Below are 20,558 nucleotides of genomic sequence, written 5' to 3'. Positions count from 1 at the left end.
TACGCCTTCTTCAGATCTACACACTACACGCTTCAGTGTATCTCAAATGTAGACTACAACTGTCATCACAGGCTTAGGGAGTAAATAGTTACATGTAATTTTGTTATGTAATTTAATTATATAATATAATATTATATAATTATAATTCGTTTTTTTGGTCATCCTCTGTCGTGATTTTGATTTTGTTAAGCATGAATTCCTTCAGCAAGTTCACTCAAAGCTCACACAGGTCATAAGCTAATTCACTCAAAGCTCATACTGGCTATAATAACCAGAGGTTGGAAGTTGACAATCAAACCCCCTTAATCAGTAATTAAGCATATAGTCTTAATGTTAGCAGATTAACACCTCAGCAGTTCCTCGTGTAATCACAACAACAGTAGATAACAGCAGAACAAAGCATGCACTGTCACAGTGTCGGCAGATCTTGCACACCTGCAGCCTCTCCTATGGTCATAATCTACAGTAGATGACAGTTGGACAAGACGAACCACCTGTAGTCTGTTCCTGCAGTCATTCCTCCCACTCAAGGATCTGTTTCTGTGTTCATGACTACAGTTCACTACTTATAAGTAAAAACTAAAGCATATCTATGTAAAAAGAAAATGAATAAGAATGATTAATAACTAATACTAGTAAAATGATTAAAAATGATATAAGAATGATTACTTAAAGTAACTGATTAAAGACAATAAAACTGATTAAAATGATTAACAATGATTAATAGTGATTAAGGATAATCACTGATGACTGTTTCTTGACTGATGTCTAACTTTTTGTCTGCAATGCTCCCCCTCTCTGTGTCCTAGGCATGCCCTCTGCTGATCATGGCATTTTAACCAAAAACCTGACTTTGTGGAATAAGCTTATGTCTCTTGTGCTGTGTACTATAGACAGGACATTCTTACTGTATTGATGTATGTTTTGTAACACAATTTTCACTAATTCTGCTTCTACATTTTCCTCTGCTGGGGTTTTTGATGATGCCTTGCTGTGCTCATCCTGCTCCTTACACACATGCCTGCTTACACACACATGTGCTACTGTTACTGCCTCCGGGCAGCTAGACACAGAGAGGACCACACACTCTCAGAGCTATGGAGTTTCAGCGTTGTGATCTTAACTTTACACTATAAAATAACACTCTAAATGATGACAATAGCTATAGAGTTTTGACACTGTAATCTTAGCTTTACACTCTAAAATAATACTTTAAATGATGCCAATTCAGACCACCTTCGCTCTAGCAATTAATGATAACAATTTAGGCTCTAATTTTCTAAAATAATTCTCAACACCTTCTGGGATGACAGCTATGCAGACCAATTTGAAGCAGTGTGCAGCATATGGTCTGAGCACTGACAGGTTGACCCTCTACCCCTTCAACCTCTGCAGCAATGATGGCAGCACTCATACGTCTATTTCCCAAAGAAAGCCTCTGGATGTGACGCTAAGCGCGAGCACTCAACTTCTTTGGTCGACCATGGCGAGGCCTGTTCAGGTTTATGGTCTTGGCCACCGTGCTGCATCTCAATTTCAGGGCAATCTTCTTATAACCTAGGCCAGAGCAACCAATCCTTTTTTCAGAACCTCAGACAGTTCTTTGCCATGAGGTTGAATGTTGAACTTCCAGTGACCAGTATGAGAGAGTGTGAGAGCGATAACACCAAATTTAACACACCTGCTCCCCATTCACACCTGAGACCTTGGAACACTAATGAGTCACATGACACATTTTCACTTTTGTTGCCAGCAGTTTAGACATTAATGGTTGTGTGATGTGTTATGTTGAGGGGACATCAAACTGTTATACAGTCTGTACACTCACTACTTTACATTGTAGTAAAGTGTCATTTCTTCAGTGTCACATGAAAAGAACATTTGAGGGGTGTACACACTTTTCTGAGATACTGTACATTTTTCCTGTAATATTTCAAAGCTGAAAGGAAGCTGGCTACGCTACACAGGGTTAGGGTCAGACTTCTGGTCTGAACAGGACTGAAGTCCCTGCTGGTCTTTATACTGGATGTGCTGCATCACTGACTGACAGCTGATGAAGGGAGTCTCTGTAAACTCTGATTTATGACTTCTGCTGTCTGTCTTCTTCTCTCAACAGATGTTGGTGATCTCTGTGAGAGAGTGAGTGATGAGAAAGGTGGAGGTGTTGAGAGAGGATCAGTTGTGTCCTGATGATCCAGAGAGTTTGAAGCAGCAGCATCAGCTTGTGTGTGGAGCGGCTCTGACTGGGCCATGTTACTGGGAGGTAGAGTGGAGAGGAGAGCTTCATCCAGCAGTGACTGACAGAGGAATCACAACAGCGCTGCAGTCTGAACTGCTCTGAGATCAGCTCCACTGTCAGACACAAAGTCAAGTCCACCATCATCCCTGTGTGTTCCTCTGGATGTGACAGAGGATCATCAGTGTATCTGGACTGCTCTGCTGCTGCTCTGTCCTTCTACACAGTCTCTGCAGACACACTGAGACTCCTCCACTCCTGCTTCACGCTTAGCCACCTCCTCCACCTGGACGTGGACCTGGACTTAGATTCAGATAATATGTACCCAAAGTGCCTCTACAAATTAGTTCTGTTTATGACAACATAACTGCAAATTAACACATTTTAATGGATTTTTCATATTGTTTTCTGTTGCAGCTCCACCTTGTGGATTGATGGAGAATTGCAGTAAATTTCCACATTTTTTGGATGCAGCATCCAGCCTGCATGCATAAAGTTTCTTCTCTGAAGTTCTGCTTATTAACACCAATACCAGACTCTTCACACAGTTCAATATATGATTTTTTAACACAGAGAAACATGAAGATAATACCTGTAGAAAGTTTGGATTTAATCAAAGCTTCTTGACGTCTACAAACTGAAACATGATTCTGATTCCAGTCTTAAGTCTCGTTGTTGTTAGTGCAGGATTAAACATCTGTTTACTTTTTGAAATACTCTCTTTTACTAGTATATCCAACCAGATTGTGTTGTTGCAGAAAACTGAACTAAAGAACTGCATAGTCTTGTGACAATTATCTGTGGGTTTGTCACTATGAATGACCTCATTCATGTTCACTTCATTATTTGTTGATTGTTAATATAAAAATACTGCTTAGAGTCGCTTTTTAGTCGCTGAATTATATCTGGATTTTAGTGAAAAGCCAGTCCTGTCTTAAACCTTGGTCAGGCACTGAACACCAGAACATTTTAATAACTTCTTATATATAATTTTTTATTTTGACATTAAATTAATCAGCAAAACATAATATATAAGTACTAACTCTAAACTTTATTGTCATCAATAGTGATTATGTAGATGTATATATTTGTACTGTTTTCTCATTTCAGTTTACATTGTTGCAGAAAAAAACAAATCTTGATATTCAAATCCCATCTTACTTCTCCTATAAATATAAATGTGCTGCATGTTGGTGTAAATAAAACCCACTTGTTGAATTACTTCTCTGGAGTTTTAGATAAAACCTAAAAAGGTTTGTCAAACATAAAATAACATTTATAACTATCAGTTGGAATGATGACAAATCCTCCAATCCTTTATTCTTAATAAAATGGTTTGTTTAGATATTTGTCTACATCAACTTAAACAAGCTAGTAATGGCTAACAAAAGTGTGCCGCACGGCCAAAGGAGAAAGAAAGGAGGAAGGGGAATTAGACAGAGGAGGTGAGCAATGGATTTGGACCACACGACGGATCCCTGAACAACTGGTTCAGACCACAGGGACCTTGGATACATAGAGTTATTATTATAGGTTTAACCACCCAAACTGCAACAAATATGGATGGTGGATTAGGACGACAAAGACCAGTCCACGGACCACTTGCTTCAGTGCCCCTAGTGGTAGCAACCAGTGGACCGACCACTGAATGGCGACAACCCCCATTCCTGCTTGAAGTGAACCACATGCTCCTCACAGTGCTCTCCTGGTGACACACACAGTCAGTTAGAAGTCAGTGCATGTGACAAAATCCTACATTTAAAGGGTCTGTTCACCAGAAACTTACCTTCCTACTAAATTCAAATCCTAACTTCTTCTTTTTCACCCTGGACCTTATTTTCCCATGTCCGTGTGTCTGTGTGAATTATTGGGACAAAACAGACAGAGTAAGATTCTTTTTGTTTAACCAGAAACAGTCGCAACGTTGCTTTCATCAAAGACAGTAGAATCACTGAAAAAAAATAAATTCTGGTCGTTGGTACCGCTGCCTCTCTCAGTTGTGTTATTGTGTGACTTTGGTGTTTTAAACGGTTAAAAACACCAAAGTCACGCAATAACACACACTAAGTGAGGCAATGGTAGACCAGGGAGGTAAAGTTACTGTTTTTGTCAGTGGAGTCCGGTGGCTTTAACAAGAGCGATAAAGTGACTGTTTTTGGTCAAACAAAAAGGATTTTACACTTTAAAAAAAAGCTTTTACTCTGTAGAGATCCTTTCCATAATGTTGCATTATTACAGGACAGTTACAGCTGAGAAGTCACTGTTTATCAAATCCAGATTTTGTCTCAGTGCTGTGTGGCAGCAGGTTTGGACACAAACACCAGACTCATAAACTAAGGTGATAGGGATAAAAGATTGTCTTTAGTCAGAGTCAAAAGGCAGGCAGGGGTCAGGAAACCAGGCCGGCAAACAAAGAACGGCAAACTTAACCAGGCAATGGGCAGGCAGACAGAAGATCATGCAGGTGAGTAACAGGCTGGCAGGAATGGGACAAAGTTCTTGGTGTTACGACAGCTGCAGCAGCAAAAAATACCTCTTCAGCTGTCAACAACCACATTGTTCAAGCTGGGTTAAGTTTATTTATGGTAGTTTGACCTGTTCACACAATGCACACACCCATCATTTTCTGTGATGGGAGGAGCAACACTGATCAGGTGGTATAAGTGCTGCATGTGAAACCTTGTCATTGAAAACAGCAAAACTGAAAGTGTTCAGTCAGCTCAGACTCGATTTTAAATCGAAAGAGCAGAAGAAAGAAGAAGAAGACTGAGGCAGGGTGAGTGTTAATACAACTTTATTAATGTTTACGGTCAAAGTCTCTGGAGTGATAATACACATTAAACCTAACACATTAACATAACCAAGAAAACAAACAGATTTAAAGAAAACTGACCAGGTGCTGGATGGGTTCATTGTACTGTATGTTGTGTGCGTTTTCTCAGTTTTCTCATTAAATTTAATAGTAATTTGTTTTGTCCACCACTTCAGCTACACCTGACAAAATAATTTAAATTTAAGAACAGTATGAGTGATCTGTATTTTGAGTGCTTTTTACTTACACCTACACTGACCACCTTAGGAGACAGGCCAAAATAAATAGCCGCTCTCTCAATATAATTTTGCAGCTTCCTCTCCCAGTCCAAGGAGAAGATTTATAATAATAATGTGATCTGTACCTGTGGTCTAGTCTTCTCCCCAATTATATCTGCCCTCCTCCTGCATTATCTGAACAAAGCGACTTTATCAGCTGACCTGAGACTAATGTTTCTAATAGAGATGTCCAGAAACGCCTTCTCAAACATCTGGCTGAATCAGACCTCTGTATTTCTGACCCACGCGCTATTGGCATATTCTGTTGGTAAAATATGGCATAAACATGTTTTGATAAATGCTGCAACACAGAAAAGTCACCACATTAGCAGCGGGACAAAAGAAACACTGTGGTCACTGTAGCGGCAGAAACTCCTGACATATAAACACGATTTATTACTACAGTGAAAAACTCTGACAGGGCAAACTTCAGGGTGTGTTAAAGCACTAAGTAACCTGTAGATTAATCATTACTGTGACACATGAAAGGAGAGACAGGCAACTACCATACAAACATATTCAACAAAATATGTTTTCTATTTTATTCATTCATTCAACAACACGTATTATAAAAACCTTTATAAAATATTTTATAAACTAATTTAAGTCATATTTATTATTAAATTACTTGTTGTTAGAATGAACAAAGATGATCAACCCTGGAGAGGTATTGATCTCACCAAAAACATGTATACTAGTTTTCTCTCACTTACTTCAACTTTTCTTTGTTTCTTTTTATCATCTTTTTATCATAAAAATACTTTTTTTCTATTTCAGTCTGTACCACTGTGCTTTTTATTGTTAATATTTCTGAAAAAATTGTTTGGCCTACTTGTACTTAAAATAGTAATTGTTGTTCCTGGTATTGCCTAGCTATTTTTTTATGGAGATATACATATTTTAGAATAACCTAGAACTGTCTGCATGATCATTCTCTCAATCAGGCCAGTCATCATCTGTTGAAACTAAATTCATTAAGCTTTTCACGTTATTTCACGTTGTTCATTCCATACAGACCTAGCAACACAAGGGAGGTGAACCGGTCGATGTGCATATTATCAATTACTTTAGGCACACACCCCTGAGATGGTTAGCTTAAGGGGAGTTGTTGTTGTAAGTTGATGTAGGATACAATTTATAGACAGATGTAAATACGCAGTCTCACTTAATGGCCCCAACATTATTTTATGGCCCTTTTTTTGCTTTGTTTTAATGTTTGACCTTTGTCAATTGATATTGATTGTTCATTAACTTATTCATCCTCCTCTCTTTCTTTTCACAAGTAGTTAGGTCAATGGAGTCTCGCTTTGAAAAGCGGGATGTAACTGCTGTTTCTGGTTAAACAAAAAGGTCTATGTCTGTCTGGTTGTTGTTGTCAGACACACAAAACAAGCACTTTTAGTGGAGGTAGGTTGCCGGTGCCAATTGCCTGGAAGAATTACATTGTAGCCCGTTTTGCTATCAATCAGTATTGGACACATTTCCCCAAGTATTGTCACCATTAGTCATTTGGACACAAAAACATGGGACAAAAAGGTTCAGTCTAAAAATTCTGATGTTCCCCTTTAACACATGCACATGTAATGTCAAATCCACATCCACTCGTTTTCTCAAATCCTCACACACAGTTGTCTCTACCCTGAAAAAAATACTCATTTGGACAAACCTGTGGCTCTGTGCATCTTTGGGATGGAGGAGAAATTTTCCTAACAGAGGTCTATTCTTGTGTTGTGAGCTCACAGTCAGTGTTACTGTTTCACCTCTCAGACTGACTTAAGTCCCGAAGATGAGTGTTTGTGTGGAGGAAGAGGAGGACAGAGCAGAGTCTGCAATATCCAGCTGTCTGTCTATGAAGAGTGACCGATCCAGAGGTCATCCTCCAGACTTCAGTAATGAGCCTGGACCCTCAGACACAAAGTAAGAGAACTGCTTCAACCATTTGAACCTCCAAACTGTCAGCTATAACAATATTTAAAGTACTGAGATCCTGCAGTTGACATTACAACCTGCTTTTCCCGTTTTAACTGCTGCTGATAAACATAAAAATATTTAAAGATATCAACAATTAAAGGGCCTTGTTGGAGGAAAAAACAGCTGAAGAAGAAGAGAGCCATGATTTGGTTAACCTTGATAAATTTGTGTATAACAGAGTACACATTTTCAGGAAAATTTTACAGCCGAAATGATGACTTGCAGTCAAAGGCTAACTTTAAATAAACAGAGCCTTGTTATTTTCTCATCAGATAAGTCATCGGTTATTTATACACATTTTGGTGTTTGCAGAGGTCAGAACCACAGACAGAGAGGAGAGTCTTTAGCATCCAGCTGTCTGTCTATGAAGAGTGACCAATCCAGAGAGTATCCTCCAGACTTCAGTAATGAACCTGGACCCTCAAACACAAAGTAAGAGACTGTTCCTGCTGTTACTGACCTGAAGATGATTCAGTTATAAGACATATTTGATGGAAACAGGTAGATACCATGGGCTAGATTCATAAAACTGTAAAGCAGTGCATGTAATTCATGTAATTTCCTAATCATTCACAGTCATTGGGAATTTGGTGAACAAACTTGATTGCCACTTCCACAATTCCGGCATGCCCCTAATCACCTGTTTTCATATAAAAACCTCTGACTGCTCCACCTCTCTGTCTCCACACACCAGTCCTCCATGTTTGAGGTTACACTTTAATGACAAAACATTTTTGTCACTGTACACTTACTGCTGGTAAAATAATTTGTTGTTAGGTTTAGGGGACTTAATAACCTTCAAGCATATTTGGCTGTACCACAACAAAAACCAAATGCTTTGGTTGCCAACAAGAAGAAAAGGATGCAGACCTTATCTGAGACCCACTTGCTGCAGCCGCCCCACTCGTTTGCTGCAGAGTTGTCCACTCAGCTGTAAGGTTGGGCCATCCCTGACGCCACCTCTTTTCTCTCTGTCCTCTGATTTCTGCCCTCAAGTCGGCTCATATTATGATAGATCTGCCCTCTTGGGGTCGGCAACTCATCATAACACAAATGATGAAATGTAACTGAGATTTTAGTCATAAAGATGTCGTTACAGAGGGAAGATAAAAAGCAGTGTTTCTGTGGAGGAGCAGCCGTCCTGCTGTGCTTTGTGTCAGGACGTCCTGAAGGATCCAGTCTCTACCAGCTGTGGACACTGGTTCTGCAGACAGTGCATCACCTCATACTGGGACCAGTCTGCTTCATCAGGAGACTCCTCCTGTCCCCAGTGTGGAGAAAGATCCAGAACAAGAGCTGGACTGCAGACAGCCAGTCAGAGCAGCTCTGTACAAAGTAAGACTGCACATCTGTCTGCTGATGTCATCATGTCTGAAAACAGGATTCTTCTTTTATTTACTTGCTATGTTGCATAGCAGAGACATCAAATACTTTTATAAAAACAACACATTTTAAAACCCTTTCCTTACTTTATTTGTATTAATTGTTTTGATGTTGGTAATGAAAATAATCATCAGATTCAACATCTTTAAAATCCAAATATGTTTCTTTAGTCTCACATTTTTCTTCTCTTTCAGGAGATAGTGATCTGCAGCAAGTAATAGATGAACATAAGGTCAATGTGAGGAGGAGATGTGAACGTGTGACTGAAGGAAGTGATGAAACAGGAAGTGGAACCCTCCTCAACAGGATCTACACTGAGCTCTACATCACAGAGGGACAGAGTGAAGAGGTTAATACCCAACATGAGGTGAGGCAGCTTGAGACAGCTTCCAAGATGGAGACCCTCCATGAAACTCCAATCAAGTGCCACGACATCTTTAAAGCCTTACCTGGCCAACAGAGACACATCAGAGTGGTTCTGACCAACGGCGTTGCTGGAGTTGGAAAAACCTTCACAGTGCAGAAGTTCACTCTGGACTGGGCAGAGGGCTTGGAAAACCAAGATATCAGTCTGCTGGTTCTGCTCTCGTTCAGGGAGCTGAACTTGATCAAAGATGAGCAGCACAGTCTCCTCACGCTGCTCCATGTTTTCCATCCAACATTACAGAAGGTCCCAGCAGAGAAGCTCGCTGTCTGTAAACTGTTGTTCATCTTTGACGGCCTGGATGAAAGCAGACTTTCATTGGATTTCAAGAACAATGAGGTTGTGTCTGATGTCACACAGAAGTCATCAGTCAACCTGCTGCTGACAAACCTCATCAAGGGGAATCTGCTTCCCTCGGCTCTCGTCTGGATAACTTCCCGACCTGCAGCAGCCAATCAGATCCCTCCTTCATGTGTTGACAGGTTAACAGAAGTACGAGGCTTCACAGATGCCCAGAAGGAGGAGTACTTCAGGAGGAGAGTCAGTGATGAAGAGCTGTCCAGCAGAATCATCTCACACATCAAGACCTCCAGGAGCCTCCACATCATGTGTCTAATCCCAGTCTTCTGCTGGATCACTGCTACAGTTCTGGAGCACATGTTGAATACAGACCAGACAGGAGAGCTGCCCAAGACCCTGACTGACCTGTACTCACACTTCCTGCTGGTTCAGACAAAGAGGAAGAAGCAGAAGTATGATGAGGGACATAAGACGAGTCCAAAGGAGCTGATGGAGGCTGACAGAAAGGTTCTTCTGAAGCTGGGGAGGCTGGCGTTTGAACAGCTGGAGAAAGGAAACATCATGTTCTACCAAGAAGACCTGGAGCAGTGTGGTCTTGATGTCACAGAGGCCTCGGTGTACTCAGGAGTTTGTACAGAGATCTTCAAAAGAGAGAGTGTGATCTTCCAGAAAACAGTCTACTGCTTTGTTCATCTGAGCATTCAGGAGTTTCTGGCTGCAGTCTACATGTTCCACTGTTACACCAGCAGCAACACAGAGGTACTGGAGGACTTCCTGGGGAAAAAACATTCAGCCCTGGATGTCTTTCTGAGGAGCACCATGGAGAAATCCCTTGAAAGTAGAAATGGCCACCTGGACCTGTTTGTTCGCTTCCTTCATGGCCTCTCTCTGGAGTCCAACCAGAGACTCTTAGGAGGCCTGCTGGGTCGGACAGACAACAGTCCAAAAATCATCCGGAGAGCCATCAACAACCTGAAGAAGATGGACACAAAAGCTTCTCCTGACAAAAGCATCAACATCTTCCACTGTCTGATGGAGATGAACGACCACTCAGTACATCAGGAGATCCAAGAGTTCCTGAAGTCAGAGAACAGATCAGAGAAGAAACTCTCTGAGATCCACTGCTCAGCTCTGGCCTACATGCTGCAGATGTCAGAGGAGGTTCTGGATGAGTTGGACCTGATGAAGTACAACACATCAGTGCAGGGACGACAGAGACTGATTCCAGCTGTGAGGAACTGCAGAAAGGCTCAGTAAGTCCAGATGTGATTATCAACACTGTAAAGTAACGTAAAGCGGAAACCATCAGTATTACAGTAAAGATACACATTTTACACACATGCACACTATAAAACTTCCACAATGTAAACATTTCCTATACTAGTAATTCTACATGTGTAACAGTACAAATGTCTACAAACATAATTGTTGTCTTTATATCAAGTTAGTGACAGAAATATCTTCTATCATCTTCTGTCTTTCTTTGGGTGATGGAGGCTTGATACAAATCCAGAAGGTAAACTTGAAAACTTAAGAGTTTGTGCTGAAAATCTTTTGACATTTTTTTGACATTTTGTCAAAGTTTATTAGATCAAGGAGTTCAGCATCAATTACAAGCTCTGCAGCAGCTTGGAGAGTGACCCAGCCCGATGGCCAGTCTGTCTCTCTGTACATCAAACATAGCTTATATAGGATATGTTTAGGTATCTGTTAGATACCATAGAAGGGTTTGAGTCTGCAAAATAAAGCTCCAACCCAAATAAGGGTACAGTCCCTACATAACCACCAATCACTGCTCTCCCGTTAGGAGGTCACTGACCCTCTGTCCTGCTGCTACAGTGCTATTTTGAACTGTTATGAGTCAAATGCACATATATTGGACACCACATCATCATTTTATCAGTATTTTTATTTTTACAGTGGACACAGTGTCAGCACTTTGGTTCTATAGTGTGTCTGTTTATTGTTCTTTTTATATGCAGACACACACACATAATGCCTGCTGGAGCTAATGTCACTTTAATTTTAAGTGTGTTATAGCTTTTATGCTGTTATCAATATTCTCTTTTCTTCTTTGCAGTTTCTGAGCTCATTTATATTCATGATTTGAGAGGATGTGCGGGGAGGCCATCCTTCCTTTTTAAGAGTCAAAGCAATTAATGTATTTTCATATGCTGTGCTTAATTAGAAATTAGTTTGATTTTAAACAGTAAGGAAGTTCTCTCTCTCTGTCCCTCTATTTTTGGTAGGATTTGAATGGACTGGTCTGTAAACTGCTGAATTCCAAAGCTAATTTAGTAATGCTCACAGATAGAGGGGCTTTTTAAAAACTTAATGTAGGAAATTAAATCTGCATGAACATACAAACTGTCAGACAATGTGTTTCCTTTCTGCACCATTTCACAACAGTACCACTAAAGCAGAACAGGTGTTGCACCAAAAAGTGATCGTAAGCCAAAAAGTGATTGCAGTCTGTGGGAGCTTGTGCAGAATGTTAAGACTATAGTATATTGCCCAGTTTCTATACGGCTACAGCTGTTTTTATCTGGATCAAACAGTCATAACGTGCATATACACATCGCTTTATGTCTGTGGTAATAGCAAAGGTATGTCTGTGTGTAACAGAATAATCATAGTTGTGGCCAAAGAAGTGTTTCAAGTTTATAGCATAGTCAGGGCTACGAGTTAAAGTAATAATATTAGCCTATTGTTGCAGATGAAATATGTGTTTGGGAGGCCTATGTCTAATACCCTTGTTTATATTAGGAAAACAGAATGTAGCCTATAATGAGCATTATTTACAGCTGGGTTCCATACAATGAGAAATTATAAGAAAGTATCTGTCTTGCAATTATGCAAGAATTATGCATTATGACTCTACATTATTTTACTTGATGTGTGCCAACCAGTCCAGTCCTTTTTACCATTTAAAATATGTAAGAATATGCAGTTTACACTTGCTAAAAGGTGATTGCAGATCCTATATTATTACTAAAAGGTTCAGATTATAGTGCAACCAGTCCTTTATATGCGTCAAAATACATTTAACATTTCTTAAAATGGTTAATCTGCTGCATAAGTTTTTCAACAGGTTGCAGTGTGAGACTGTGGTTGATCCCAAGGACTGTAATCAAGAGTACATGGTTATCAGTTTTCAGGAGATTTAAGCAATGACAGAACATGTCTCACTGTCTCATCACTCTTTCCTGTATTTCAGGTTGGTATTGTGTTAAAACCTCACATAAATTGCTGGAGTTTGTTAGCTAATGCTGAGAGAAGTTTAGTTCAAAATTGGGGATTTTGAGAGTTGGTTTCTCGTAAAAGCAGGCCGAAGCAGCAGAATGAGCATGTTAGTTTAAGATGCTGGATTGGGCCAAGTGCCTACACTGCTAGAGCAGTTTACTGGCTGGCTCCTTAAACTGCGTGACATGATGTAATACTTTTTAATTGAGTTATTTTTGAGACTGTGTTGAAAACATTTCAATTGTACACATTTGTATAAGTTTATTGCAGGGATGAAACTTGTCAACTTTCAACACGTGGGAACATAGAACCCCACCTTTGTCACCTTTTTCACCCCTGGTGAGTTTGCATCCCTGTTAGTGATTAATACTATCAGCAAGTCTGGGTCTACTGTATGGTATCCATGTATCAGTATTTAAAGTGGTGATGCTCATTTCAGGTAATAATTTATATAATAATTTTATTTAGGGGTTGAACTAGAACAAGTTTAAATGGTTTCATTTTCAAAAAACACCAATATTTTTGTCATACTGCACATTGCTGCAGCTCCTCTTTTCATGTTGTGTGTTGACCGCACCATTTTAGCTATGGAGTGATGCATCTCACTTCTACAAGATGATTGTTGGGATTTGCACATGCGCAGTTCCTAGTTGAGGACTACTAGCCAATCAGAAGCAGAGTAGGGCGGGTCCTGACTAGCTGGCAAGCATAGCTTTGGTTAAGCTGTCCGTGTTCCCGAACCAGCTTAGCAATATAGGATCAAGATGTTTCAGAGTGGTAAATTATTCATTAGTAACAAATTCATATTTACTGCCTGTCACACTAGCTGTTAAGTGATCATTATGACACAAGTAACAAAGTGATGCAGATAGGTTATGGGAAGTAAAGGCTGGACTACAATTGAGAGTTTTCAGGCAATTCAGGAACAGAATTTTCTGTGGGATATGGTAACTTTAAACCCATTGAGGTGGACTTTTCCACTTTGCTAACCTATTACATGCACAAAAGGTTATATAATGCAATAAAGGAAAGAGAAAAAGACCAAATATTCTCTGTCATCACAGACTTCCCTACTGTGGACTCTCAGAGACTCACTGTGAAGTTGTGGCCTCAGCTCTGAAGTCCAACCCCTCCCATCTGAGAGAGCTGGACATGACTGGAAATAACCTGCAGGATTCAGGAGTGAAGCTGTTGTGTGCTGGACTGGAGAGTCCAAACTGTAGACTGGAGACTCTGAGGTCAGTTGATGTATTTTGCTCTTGCCCAGTGTACCCGATGTAAATTCATAACAGAAGTTTTAGGTTTCCTTCAGTTCTCCTGTTTTCTGGGTTTGTCTGAGCACAAATCACAGCTGCTCTTTTTTTAAAAATGTGTCAGTCTTAACGGAATTCACGTTATTTGTCACAGGTTACTTAATTCAATTCAATTCAATTCAATTCAATTCAATTCAATTTTATTTATATAGCGCCAAATCACAACAACAGTTATCTCACAGCGCTTTTCATAAAAGAGCAAGTCTAGACCGTACTCTATGATGCTACTTACAGAAACCCAACAATTCCCACCAAGAGCAAGCACTAGGCGACAGAGGCAAGGAAAAACTTCCTTTTAAGAGGCAGAAACCTCGAGCAGAACCATGGCTCAGGGTGGGCGGCCATCTGCCTCGACCGGTTGGGGGTGAAGGAGAGAGAGAGAGAGAGAGAGAAAGAGAGAGAGAGAGAGAGAAAGAGAGAGAGAGAGAGAGAGCCTACACAATATACACACAGGGGTACAGACAGTGAAGGTAATGTTGCTATAGACTGAATGAAAAATACATATATTTATAATAGTGTTAATGGTAACCATCGTAATGTTAATGATTATAATAACAGTAATAATCACAATTGGTAGTAACAATAGTTGTAGCAGAGGGTGTCGAGCAGGAACACGGGGGCAGCAGGTGACCCGCAGCCACAGATCCAGACTCCACAGCTCCAGAGCCAGAAAACCTGCAGGAAGTGATAGGAGGAGAGAGGAGAGGGACGAGAAAGCACAAGACTACCGGAAAGGGGAGAAGTTGTGTTAGTAACATGCAATAATGGGATGAGGTTGCATACAGAGGGAGAGAAAGTAGAGGAGAGAGGAGCTCAGTGCATCATGGGAAATCCCCCGGCAGTCTAGGCCTATAGCAGCATAACTAAGGGATGGTTCAGGACTACCTGAGCCAGCCCTAACTATAAGCTTTATCAAAGAGGAAAGTCTTAAGCCTACTCTTAAATGTGGAGATGGTGTCTGCCTCCTGAACTCAAACTGGAACCTGGTTCCACAGGAGAGGAGCTTGATAGCTGAACGCTCTGGCTCCTAGTCTACTTTTGGAGACTCTAGGAACCACAAGTAACCCTGCATTCTGGGAGCGCAGTGCTCTGGTGGGGTAGTAAGGTACTATGAGCTCTTTAAGATAAGATGGTGCCTGACCATTAAGAGCTTTGTGTGTAAGAAGAATGATTTTAAATTCTATTCTGGATTTTACTGGAAGCCAATGCAAAGAAGCTAAAACAGGAGAAATATGATCTCTTTTCCTGGTTCCTGTCAGAACACGTGCTGCAGCATTCTGGATCAGCTGAAGAGTCTTAATGGACTTTTTCAAGCAGCCTGATAATAAAGAATTGCAGTAATCCAGCCTAGAAGTAACAAATGCATGGACTAGTTTTTCTGCATAATTTTTAGACAGGATGTTCCTGATTTTCGCAATATTACGTAGGTGAAAAAAGGCGGTCCTTGAAATTTGCTTAATGTGAGACTTAAACGACATGTCCTGATCAAAGATAACTCCAAGATTCCTCACAGTGGTGCTGGAGGCCAGGGCGATGCCATCCAGGGAAACTATATCTTTAGATAATGCGTCACGGAGGTGCTTAGGCCCCAGAGCAATAACTTCAGTTTTATCTGAGTTTAACATGAGAAAATTACAGGTCATCCAGGTTTTAACATCCTGAAGGCACATTTGAAGTTTAGCTAACTGATGAACTTAGGTTATAATTGTTTTCTGTTTTATTTTGAAATCATCCATGTCTGGTGTCCTGTGGACTGTACTACAAAGCGGGCTTATCCAGGTAACTTCAGGAGTAACTTTGTGACATCAGGTGTAACTTCCAAGAAGAAAAATTGGAAATTCCCTGAAATTAATGTCACAAAAAATCACTCTGGTGTTTTCTTCTGAATATGCCCAATCCATGGCAAAGTCTCTAAGGTGCACGTGATGATGCTTCTTGTCAGAAAATGATGTCAGTTTGTGTTCTTAATCAACTGATAAACAGGAGCATAAATAATACACTATATCTACACGGGAAGGAACTCGTTACATTTGAGATAAAGATAACATGCCTCTCACTTTGCTCAGTGCACATTTGATCCAGTTATAAAGATGATTGAGGATGAAGCTCACAGTCAGTCAGCTGTGTGTTGATGGAGATGACAGCAGTGATGAGGAGAGTCTAAATCTGTGCTGGGGTGATGATGGAGCAGTGGGTAAGACACATGCCTTTGGTGTGAGAGACCCGGGTTCAATTTGACCAATGTGTCCCTGAGCAAGACATTTAACTCCTAGTTGCTTCAGAGGCGTGCGACCTCTGACATCCATAGCAATTGTAAGTCGCTTTGGATAAAAGTGTCAGCTAAATGAATAAATGTGATGTAAATGCTTTGAAGTGCTGGGACAGGTAAAGTGTTAAAGATTGGATTTATTTAAAGTCTTATTTATTCATAAAGTCTTATTTGTTTTTATATTGGCCATTTCAAAAATCTGTCTTGGCTTTCATAAAATGATAAAAGTAACAACACGTCTGATTTGATATTTATTCCAGACTGAGGCCTGAGATCAGCAGCATGTTATTAATCTGTGTTGACATTAATAGGTGTTTGAATGTTGTGCTGACATTATGATGATCCACAATAACACAATGACCAAGTCCCTCTACCCATTTTTTTGAAAAAGCTCATCACCGTAGTAATGTTGAGCTACACATTTAAAACCTGAACGTATCATCATTTTTATATGAATTTATTCTTTATTCAGGTTGTGGCGCTGCAGTTTGTCAAAGATCAGCTGTGCTTCTCTGGCCTCAGCTCTGAAAACCAACCCCTCCCATCTGAGAGAGCTGGACCTGAGTGGAAACAACCTGCAGGATTTAGAAGTGAAGCTGCTGTCTGATCTTGTGGAGAGTCCACACTGTAGACTGGAGACTCTGAGGTCAGTAGAGTGTTGGAGTCAGTCCATGCTGGTTTCAGCAGTATTGTACTAATACAGTTAGTATCAAAGCAGAGATCCAGTATTTCCTGTAAACCTCCAACCTTCTCAGTGCCTCAGTAAAGCTGTGAGAGGAGAATGATGATAGGCTTCATGATTGGACAGAAAGACAGAAAGAGAGAGAGAACAGGCAGCCAATCAGTTCAGCCAGAAGCTTGTTGTGGTCATGATGTGTGGAAACTGAGATGAAGTTAGTTTAATAATTAATAGATGTTAGATTAGATTAATAGATGTTTTTTTGGAGCTATTACCTACAGTGGGATACATTTCTATTTATATTAGCCTAGTTTAATTGTCACCTGCAACTTGAATTTTGTGTTTCCTTTTACATTAATAAAATTATTTTCAACATAAGCATTCATCACAATGCAGGAATTAAAGTTTTTTTATAATTCAGTACTAAACATTTCTTAAAAATAGTGCTAAAATCATGTCTGGTCTCGATCTCGTGAACCCAATCTTGAATCTCGTTTAGTCTCATGGTTTAAGTGTCTTGTCACACCACTGCGATTAATACTTCATGAAAGTAACAAATTACCGGCAAAATGAAAAAGGCCAGATTACCTGTCCAGCAGAAATAAAGCAACAATGGTGGAGGGGTTTTCTGCAGTGGTGTGGAAATAAGACTCATTTTAAAATATGCCAGTATGATCACTATCTTAATGTGCTTTGTCTCTTTTTCAGGATGATTTATTAAAGTATTGAATTATTAATGAGACATGTTTTTTCATATTTCTTTTGTTTAAATGTATTGTAACATTTTTAAAACAATCAATAAATTAGTCGTTACCTTAATTGACTAATTAAAAAAATGATTGATAGATTTTAAAAATAATCATTTGGTGCAACCCTAGTTCAAACTTTATATGAACATATAGGACCTTTAACATACTATATACAGTATATCTGTCTATCCATATTTACATATTTGTCCTGTAATGTTTCAAAAGTAGATGAAATATTAAAATGTTTCAGAGCGGCTGGTTTTTAACAGCTTTGAGCCGCAGCAGTACAACAGCAGTAAATCCAAAATTACAGTGAGCGGTGAATATCTCTCTGTCTCTGCAGTCATAATGCGTTCAGGGACTCGTAGCACTTTATTTCCACTGTGTACTTGAGTGAAACCTGCAGAGTAAACAGACCTAAACAGATCTCAGTGTGTTCACTCCAGTACGTTAACATGAGAGCTGAAAGGAAGCTGGCTACGCTACACAGCCGCTCCGCTTCTGGTCTGAACAGGACTGAAGTCCCTGCTGGTCTTTATACTGGATGTGTTGCATCACTGATTTACAGCTGATGAAGGGAGTCTCTCTGATATGACTTCTGCTGTCTGTCTTCTTCTCTCACCAGATGGAAGTGATCTCTGTCAGAGTGTGAGTGATGAGAAAGGTGGTGGTGTTGAGAGAGGATCAGCTGTGTCCTGATGATCCAGAGAGGTTGAAGCAGCAGCATCAGCTTGTGTGTGGAGAGGCTCTGACTGGGCCTTGTTACTGGGAGGTAGAGTGGAGAGGAGAGCTTCATCCAGCAGTGACTGACAGAGGAGTCACAACAGCGCTGCAGTCTGAACTGCTCTGAGATCAGCTCCACTGTCAGACACAAAGTCAAGTCCACCATCATCCCTGTGTGTTCCTCTGGATGTGACAGAGTATCATCAGTGGATCTGGACTGCTCTGCTGCTGCTCTGTCCTTCTACACAAGCCATGTTTCTATCTAGCGTAATTGTCATGTGAATTTTGAGCGTACTTTTGAAATGTTGCAAAAAAGGAGAAAAACAAATTGCGAAATATGTGCGTTTCCATCAGCTGGTTTGGTTTGGAGCGAATAAACCGCTACGGCAAGCGTAGTAGTAGTTGACGTTACACATGGATGTAATAAACAAGCAGGGTTGGGGAGTAATGGATTACATACAATTACATAATCGAGCAGCACACCACAAAGCTTGTTCAATCATGTTTTTATCAACTTAGAAATACAGAAAAATACGATCAATGTTAACTTTTAAGGACACCGAGACCATTTTACACGCCTTCATCTCATCACGCCTGGATTATTGCAACAGCCTTTTCACCTGTTTAACCCAAAAATCTACTGATCGACTCCAGACTGTCCAGAACTCAGCTGCCAGGCTTTTAACCAGAACAAAGAAATATGACCACATTACTCCTATTTTAGCTTCATTACACTGGCTCCCAGTGTGTTTTAGAATTGACTTTAAAATTCTATTGATCACTTTTAAAGCTCTTCATGGCCTCTCGCCTTGTTATATTTCTGAACTTTTAGTCCCATACGCACCAGCACGTACCTTGAGATCCTCGGGCAGAGGTCTGCTGTCTGTTCCAGAGTCTCGACTGAAAACTAAAGGGGACAGAGCGTTTGCTGTCAGGGCCCCGAGGCTCTGGAACAGCCTGCCTGAGGAAATCAGGTCGGCTGAGTCAGTGAACTCTTTTAAGTCCCTTCTTAAAACATACTTTTATAGGAGAGCCTTTCCCGATCTTATTTGACTTTATTTTATCCCTTTTATTTTATTCTATTTTACTAATTTTATATTAATTTTTCATGCTCTTGTTTTTTTGTATTATTCTTTACACTTGTTAAAGCACTTTGTAACTTGTTTTTGAAAAGTGCTCTACAAATAAGGATTATTATTATTATTATATTATTATTATAATCAGGATACAAAAAAAAGTAACTGTAGCCTATTCCATTACAGTACAGAAAATAAAGACTTAATCAGATTAGGCCTAAAGGGGAATCACAGAGTTGAGGCAGAGCGGCCGGGAAACATCAGAGAGAAAACCAGGAAATATTTTCCATCAAATATGATCCAGTTTCAGAAAAATCGGTATCGTACGGTAATCAGTGGTGCCTGGTCCCAGAAACACTATTTTTCAGTGGTACTCATAAAAATTAAAAAAGCTTTTCATTGGACACTAAATGAATGCAGGCCTCCCAGTGCAGGATGATTCATTAACCTTTTAAAATCATTTTCCAGCAAAATGACACACTCTAAAATGCATTCAATAATACCTACAAAACAACATTTTTTGTCATTGATGGGCCAGATCCTGCCATATGACTTACAGGCCTAGTGCAAGGCATCATATAAAATCATTTAGGCCTAAACATCGATTTTGATATAATGGGAATGGGATTTTTTATAATTGTATATTTCTCTAAAAATACACTGAGCAGGTGGCATCTTGTCTTTATTTGCATATTTGGTATTGAAGTAATCCAAAAGTAACTAAAAGTAATCAGGTTAAAATACTTTTATTTTCTGTTACTTTGATTACATTAGGCCTACTGATTACATTTTTTAACAAGCAATTAGTAATTGTACCGGAGAAAGAGAAAACCTAAAACCGGTTAGAGAAAGAGATCTCTTTCTCTCTTAGAATCAAATTCTTCTCCACAATAACTCAGACCAACTAAATTCACCTTGAACTACACCATTCCTATTGCACTTGTTTTGTTTAGCCATTGTTTATTTCTTTGATGCATATTTAAGCTCATTTATTCACGTAGTTAGTTCTAATAAATTTCACCCAAATCACAGGAACTGTGTGTGTGTGTGTTGTTTAACTCCAGGTCACTGTAACGGAGGATTTACGCCTTCAATATGAGAT

At 39.8% G+C, this 20,558-nt stretch overlaps 1 protein-coding gene across 3 annotated transcripts; it reads left to right on the top strand.

The window, feature by feature from the left end:
• The first annotated feature begins 4,939 nt into the window (after nt 1-4,939).
• On the top strand, nt 4,940-18,478 carry LOC119881908 (NLR family CARD domain-containing protein 3-like). 3 transcript variants are annotated; one of them, XM_038691984.1, is made up of 8 exons: nt 4,940-5,012; nt 7,094-7,243; nt 7,610-7,729; nt 8,397-8,632; nt 8,875-10,657; nt 13,712-13,885; nt 16,702-16,875; nt 18,283-18,478. In XM_038691984.1, the coding sequence occupies exons 2-8, from the start codon at nt 7,113-7,115 to the stop codon at nt 18,290-18,292; spliced, it is 2,628 nt and encodes an 875-aa protein (XP_038547912.1). In that variant the 5' UTR covers nt 4,940-5,012; nt 7,094-7,112; the 3' UTR covers nt 18,293-18,478. The 3 variants fall into 3 exon arrangements, with proteins under 3 accessions (XP_038547912.1, XP_038547914.1, XP_038547913.1); XM_038691986.1 differs by lacking the exon at nt 16,702-16,875; XM_038691985.1 differs by lacking the exon at nt 4,940-5,012 and having other exon boundaries at nt 6,795-7,243.
• Nucleotides 18,479-20,558: the final 2,080 nt, after the last annotated feature.

The sequence above is a fragment of the Micropterus salmoides genome, unplaced genomic scaffold, assembly GCF_014851395.1.
Source record: "Micropterus salmoides isolate LMB-PRFRI ecotype aquatic unplaced genomic scaffold, ASM1485139v1 Ms_hic_scaffold_28, whole genome shotgun sequence".
Taxonomy (NCBI): Eukaryota; Metazoa; Chordata; class Actinopteri; order Centrarchiformes; family Centrarchidae; genus Micropterus; species Micropterus salmoides.
The sequence above is the reverse complement of the archived record's forward strand: the minus strand, read 5'-3'. Positions and strand labels throughout refer to the sequence as shown.

Coding starts and splice junctions, on each gene's coding strand:
- LOC119881908 (XM_038691984.1), top strand. CDS start 7,113: ATGAGTGTTTGTGTGGAGGAAGAGGAGGACAGAGCAGAGTCTGCAATA. Junction 7,730..8,396: donor CCTGGACCCTCAAACACAAA/GTAAGAGACTGT, acceptor ATGTCGTTACAG/AGGGAAGATAAAAAGCAGTG. Junction 8,633..8,874: donor TCAGAGCAGCTCTGTACAAA/GTAAGACTGCAC, acceptor CTTCTCTTTCAG/GAGATAGTGATCTGCAGCAA.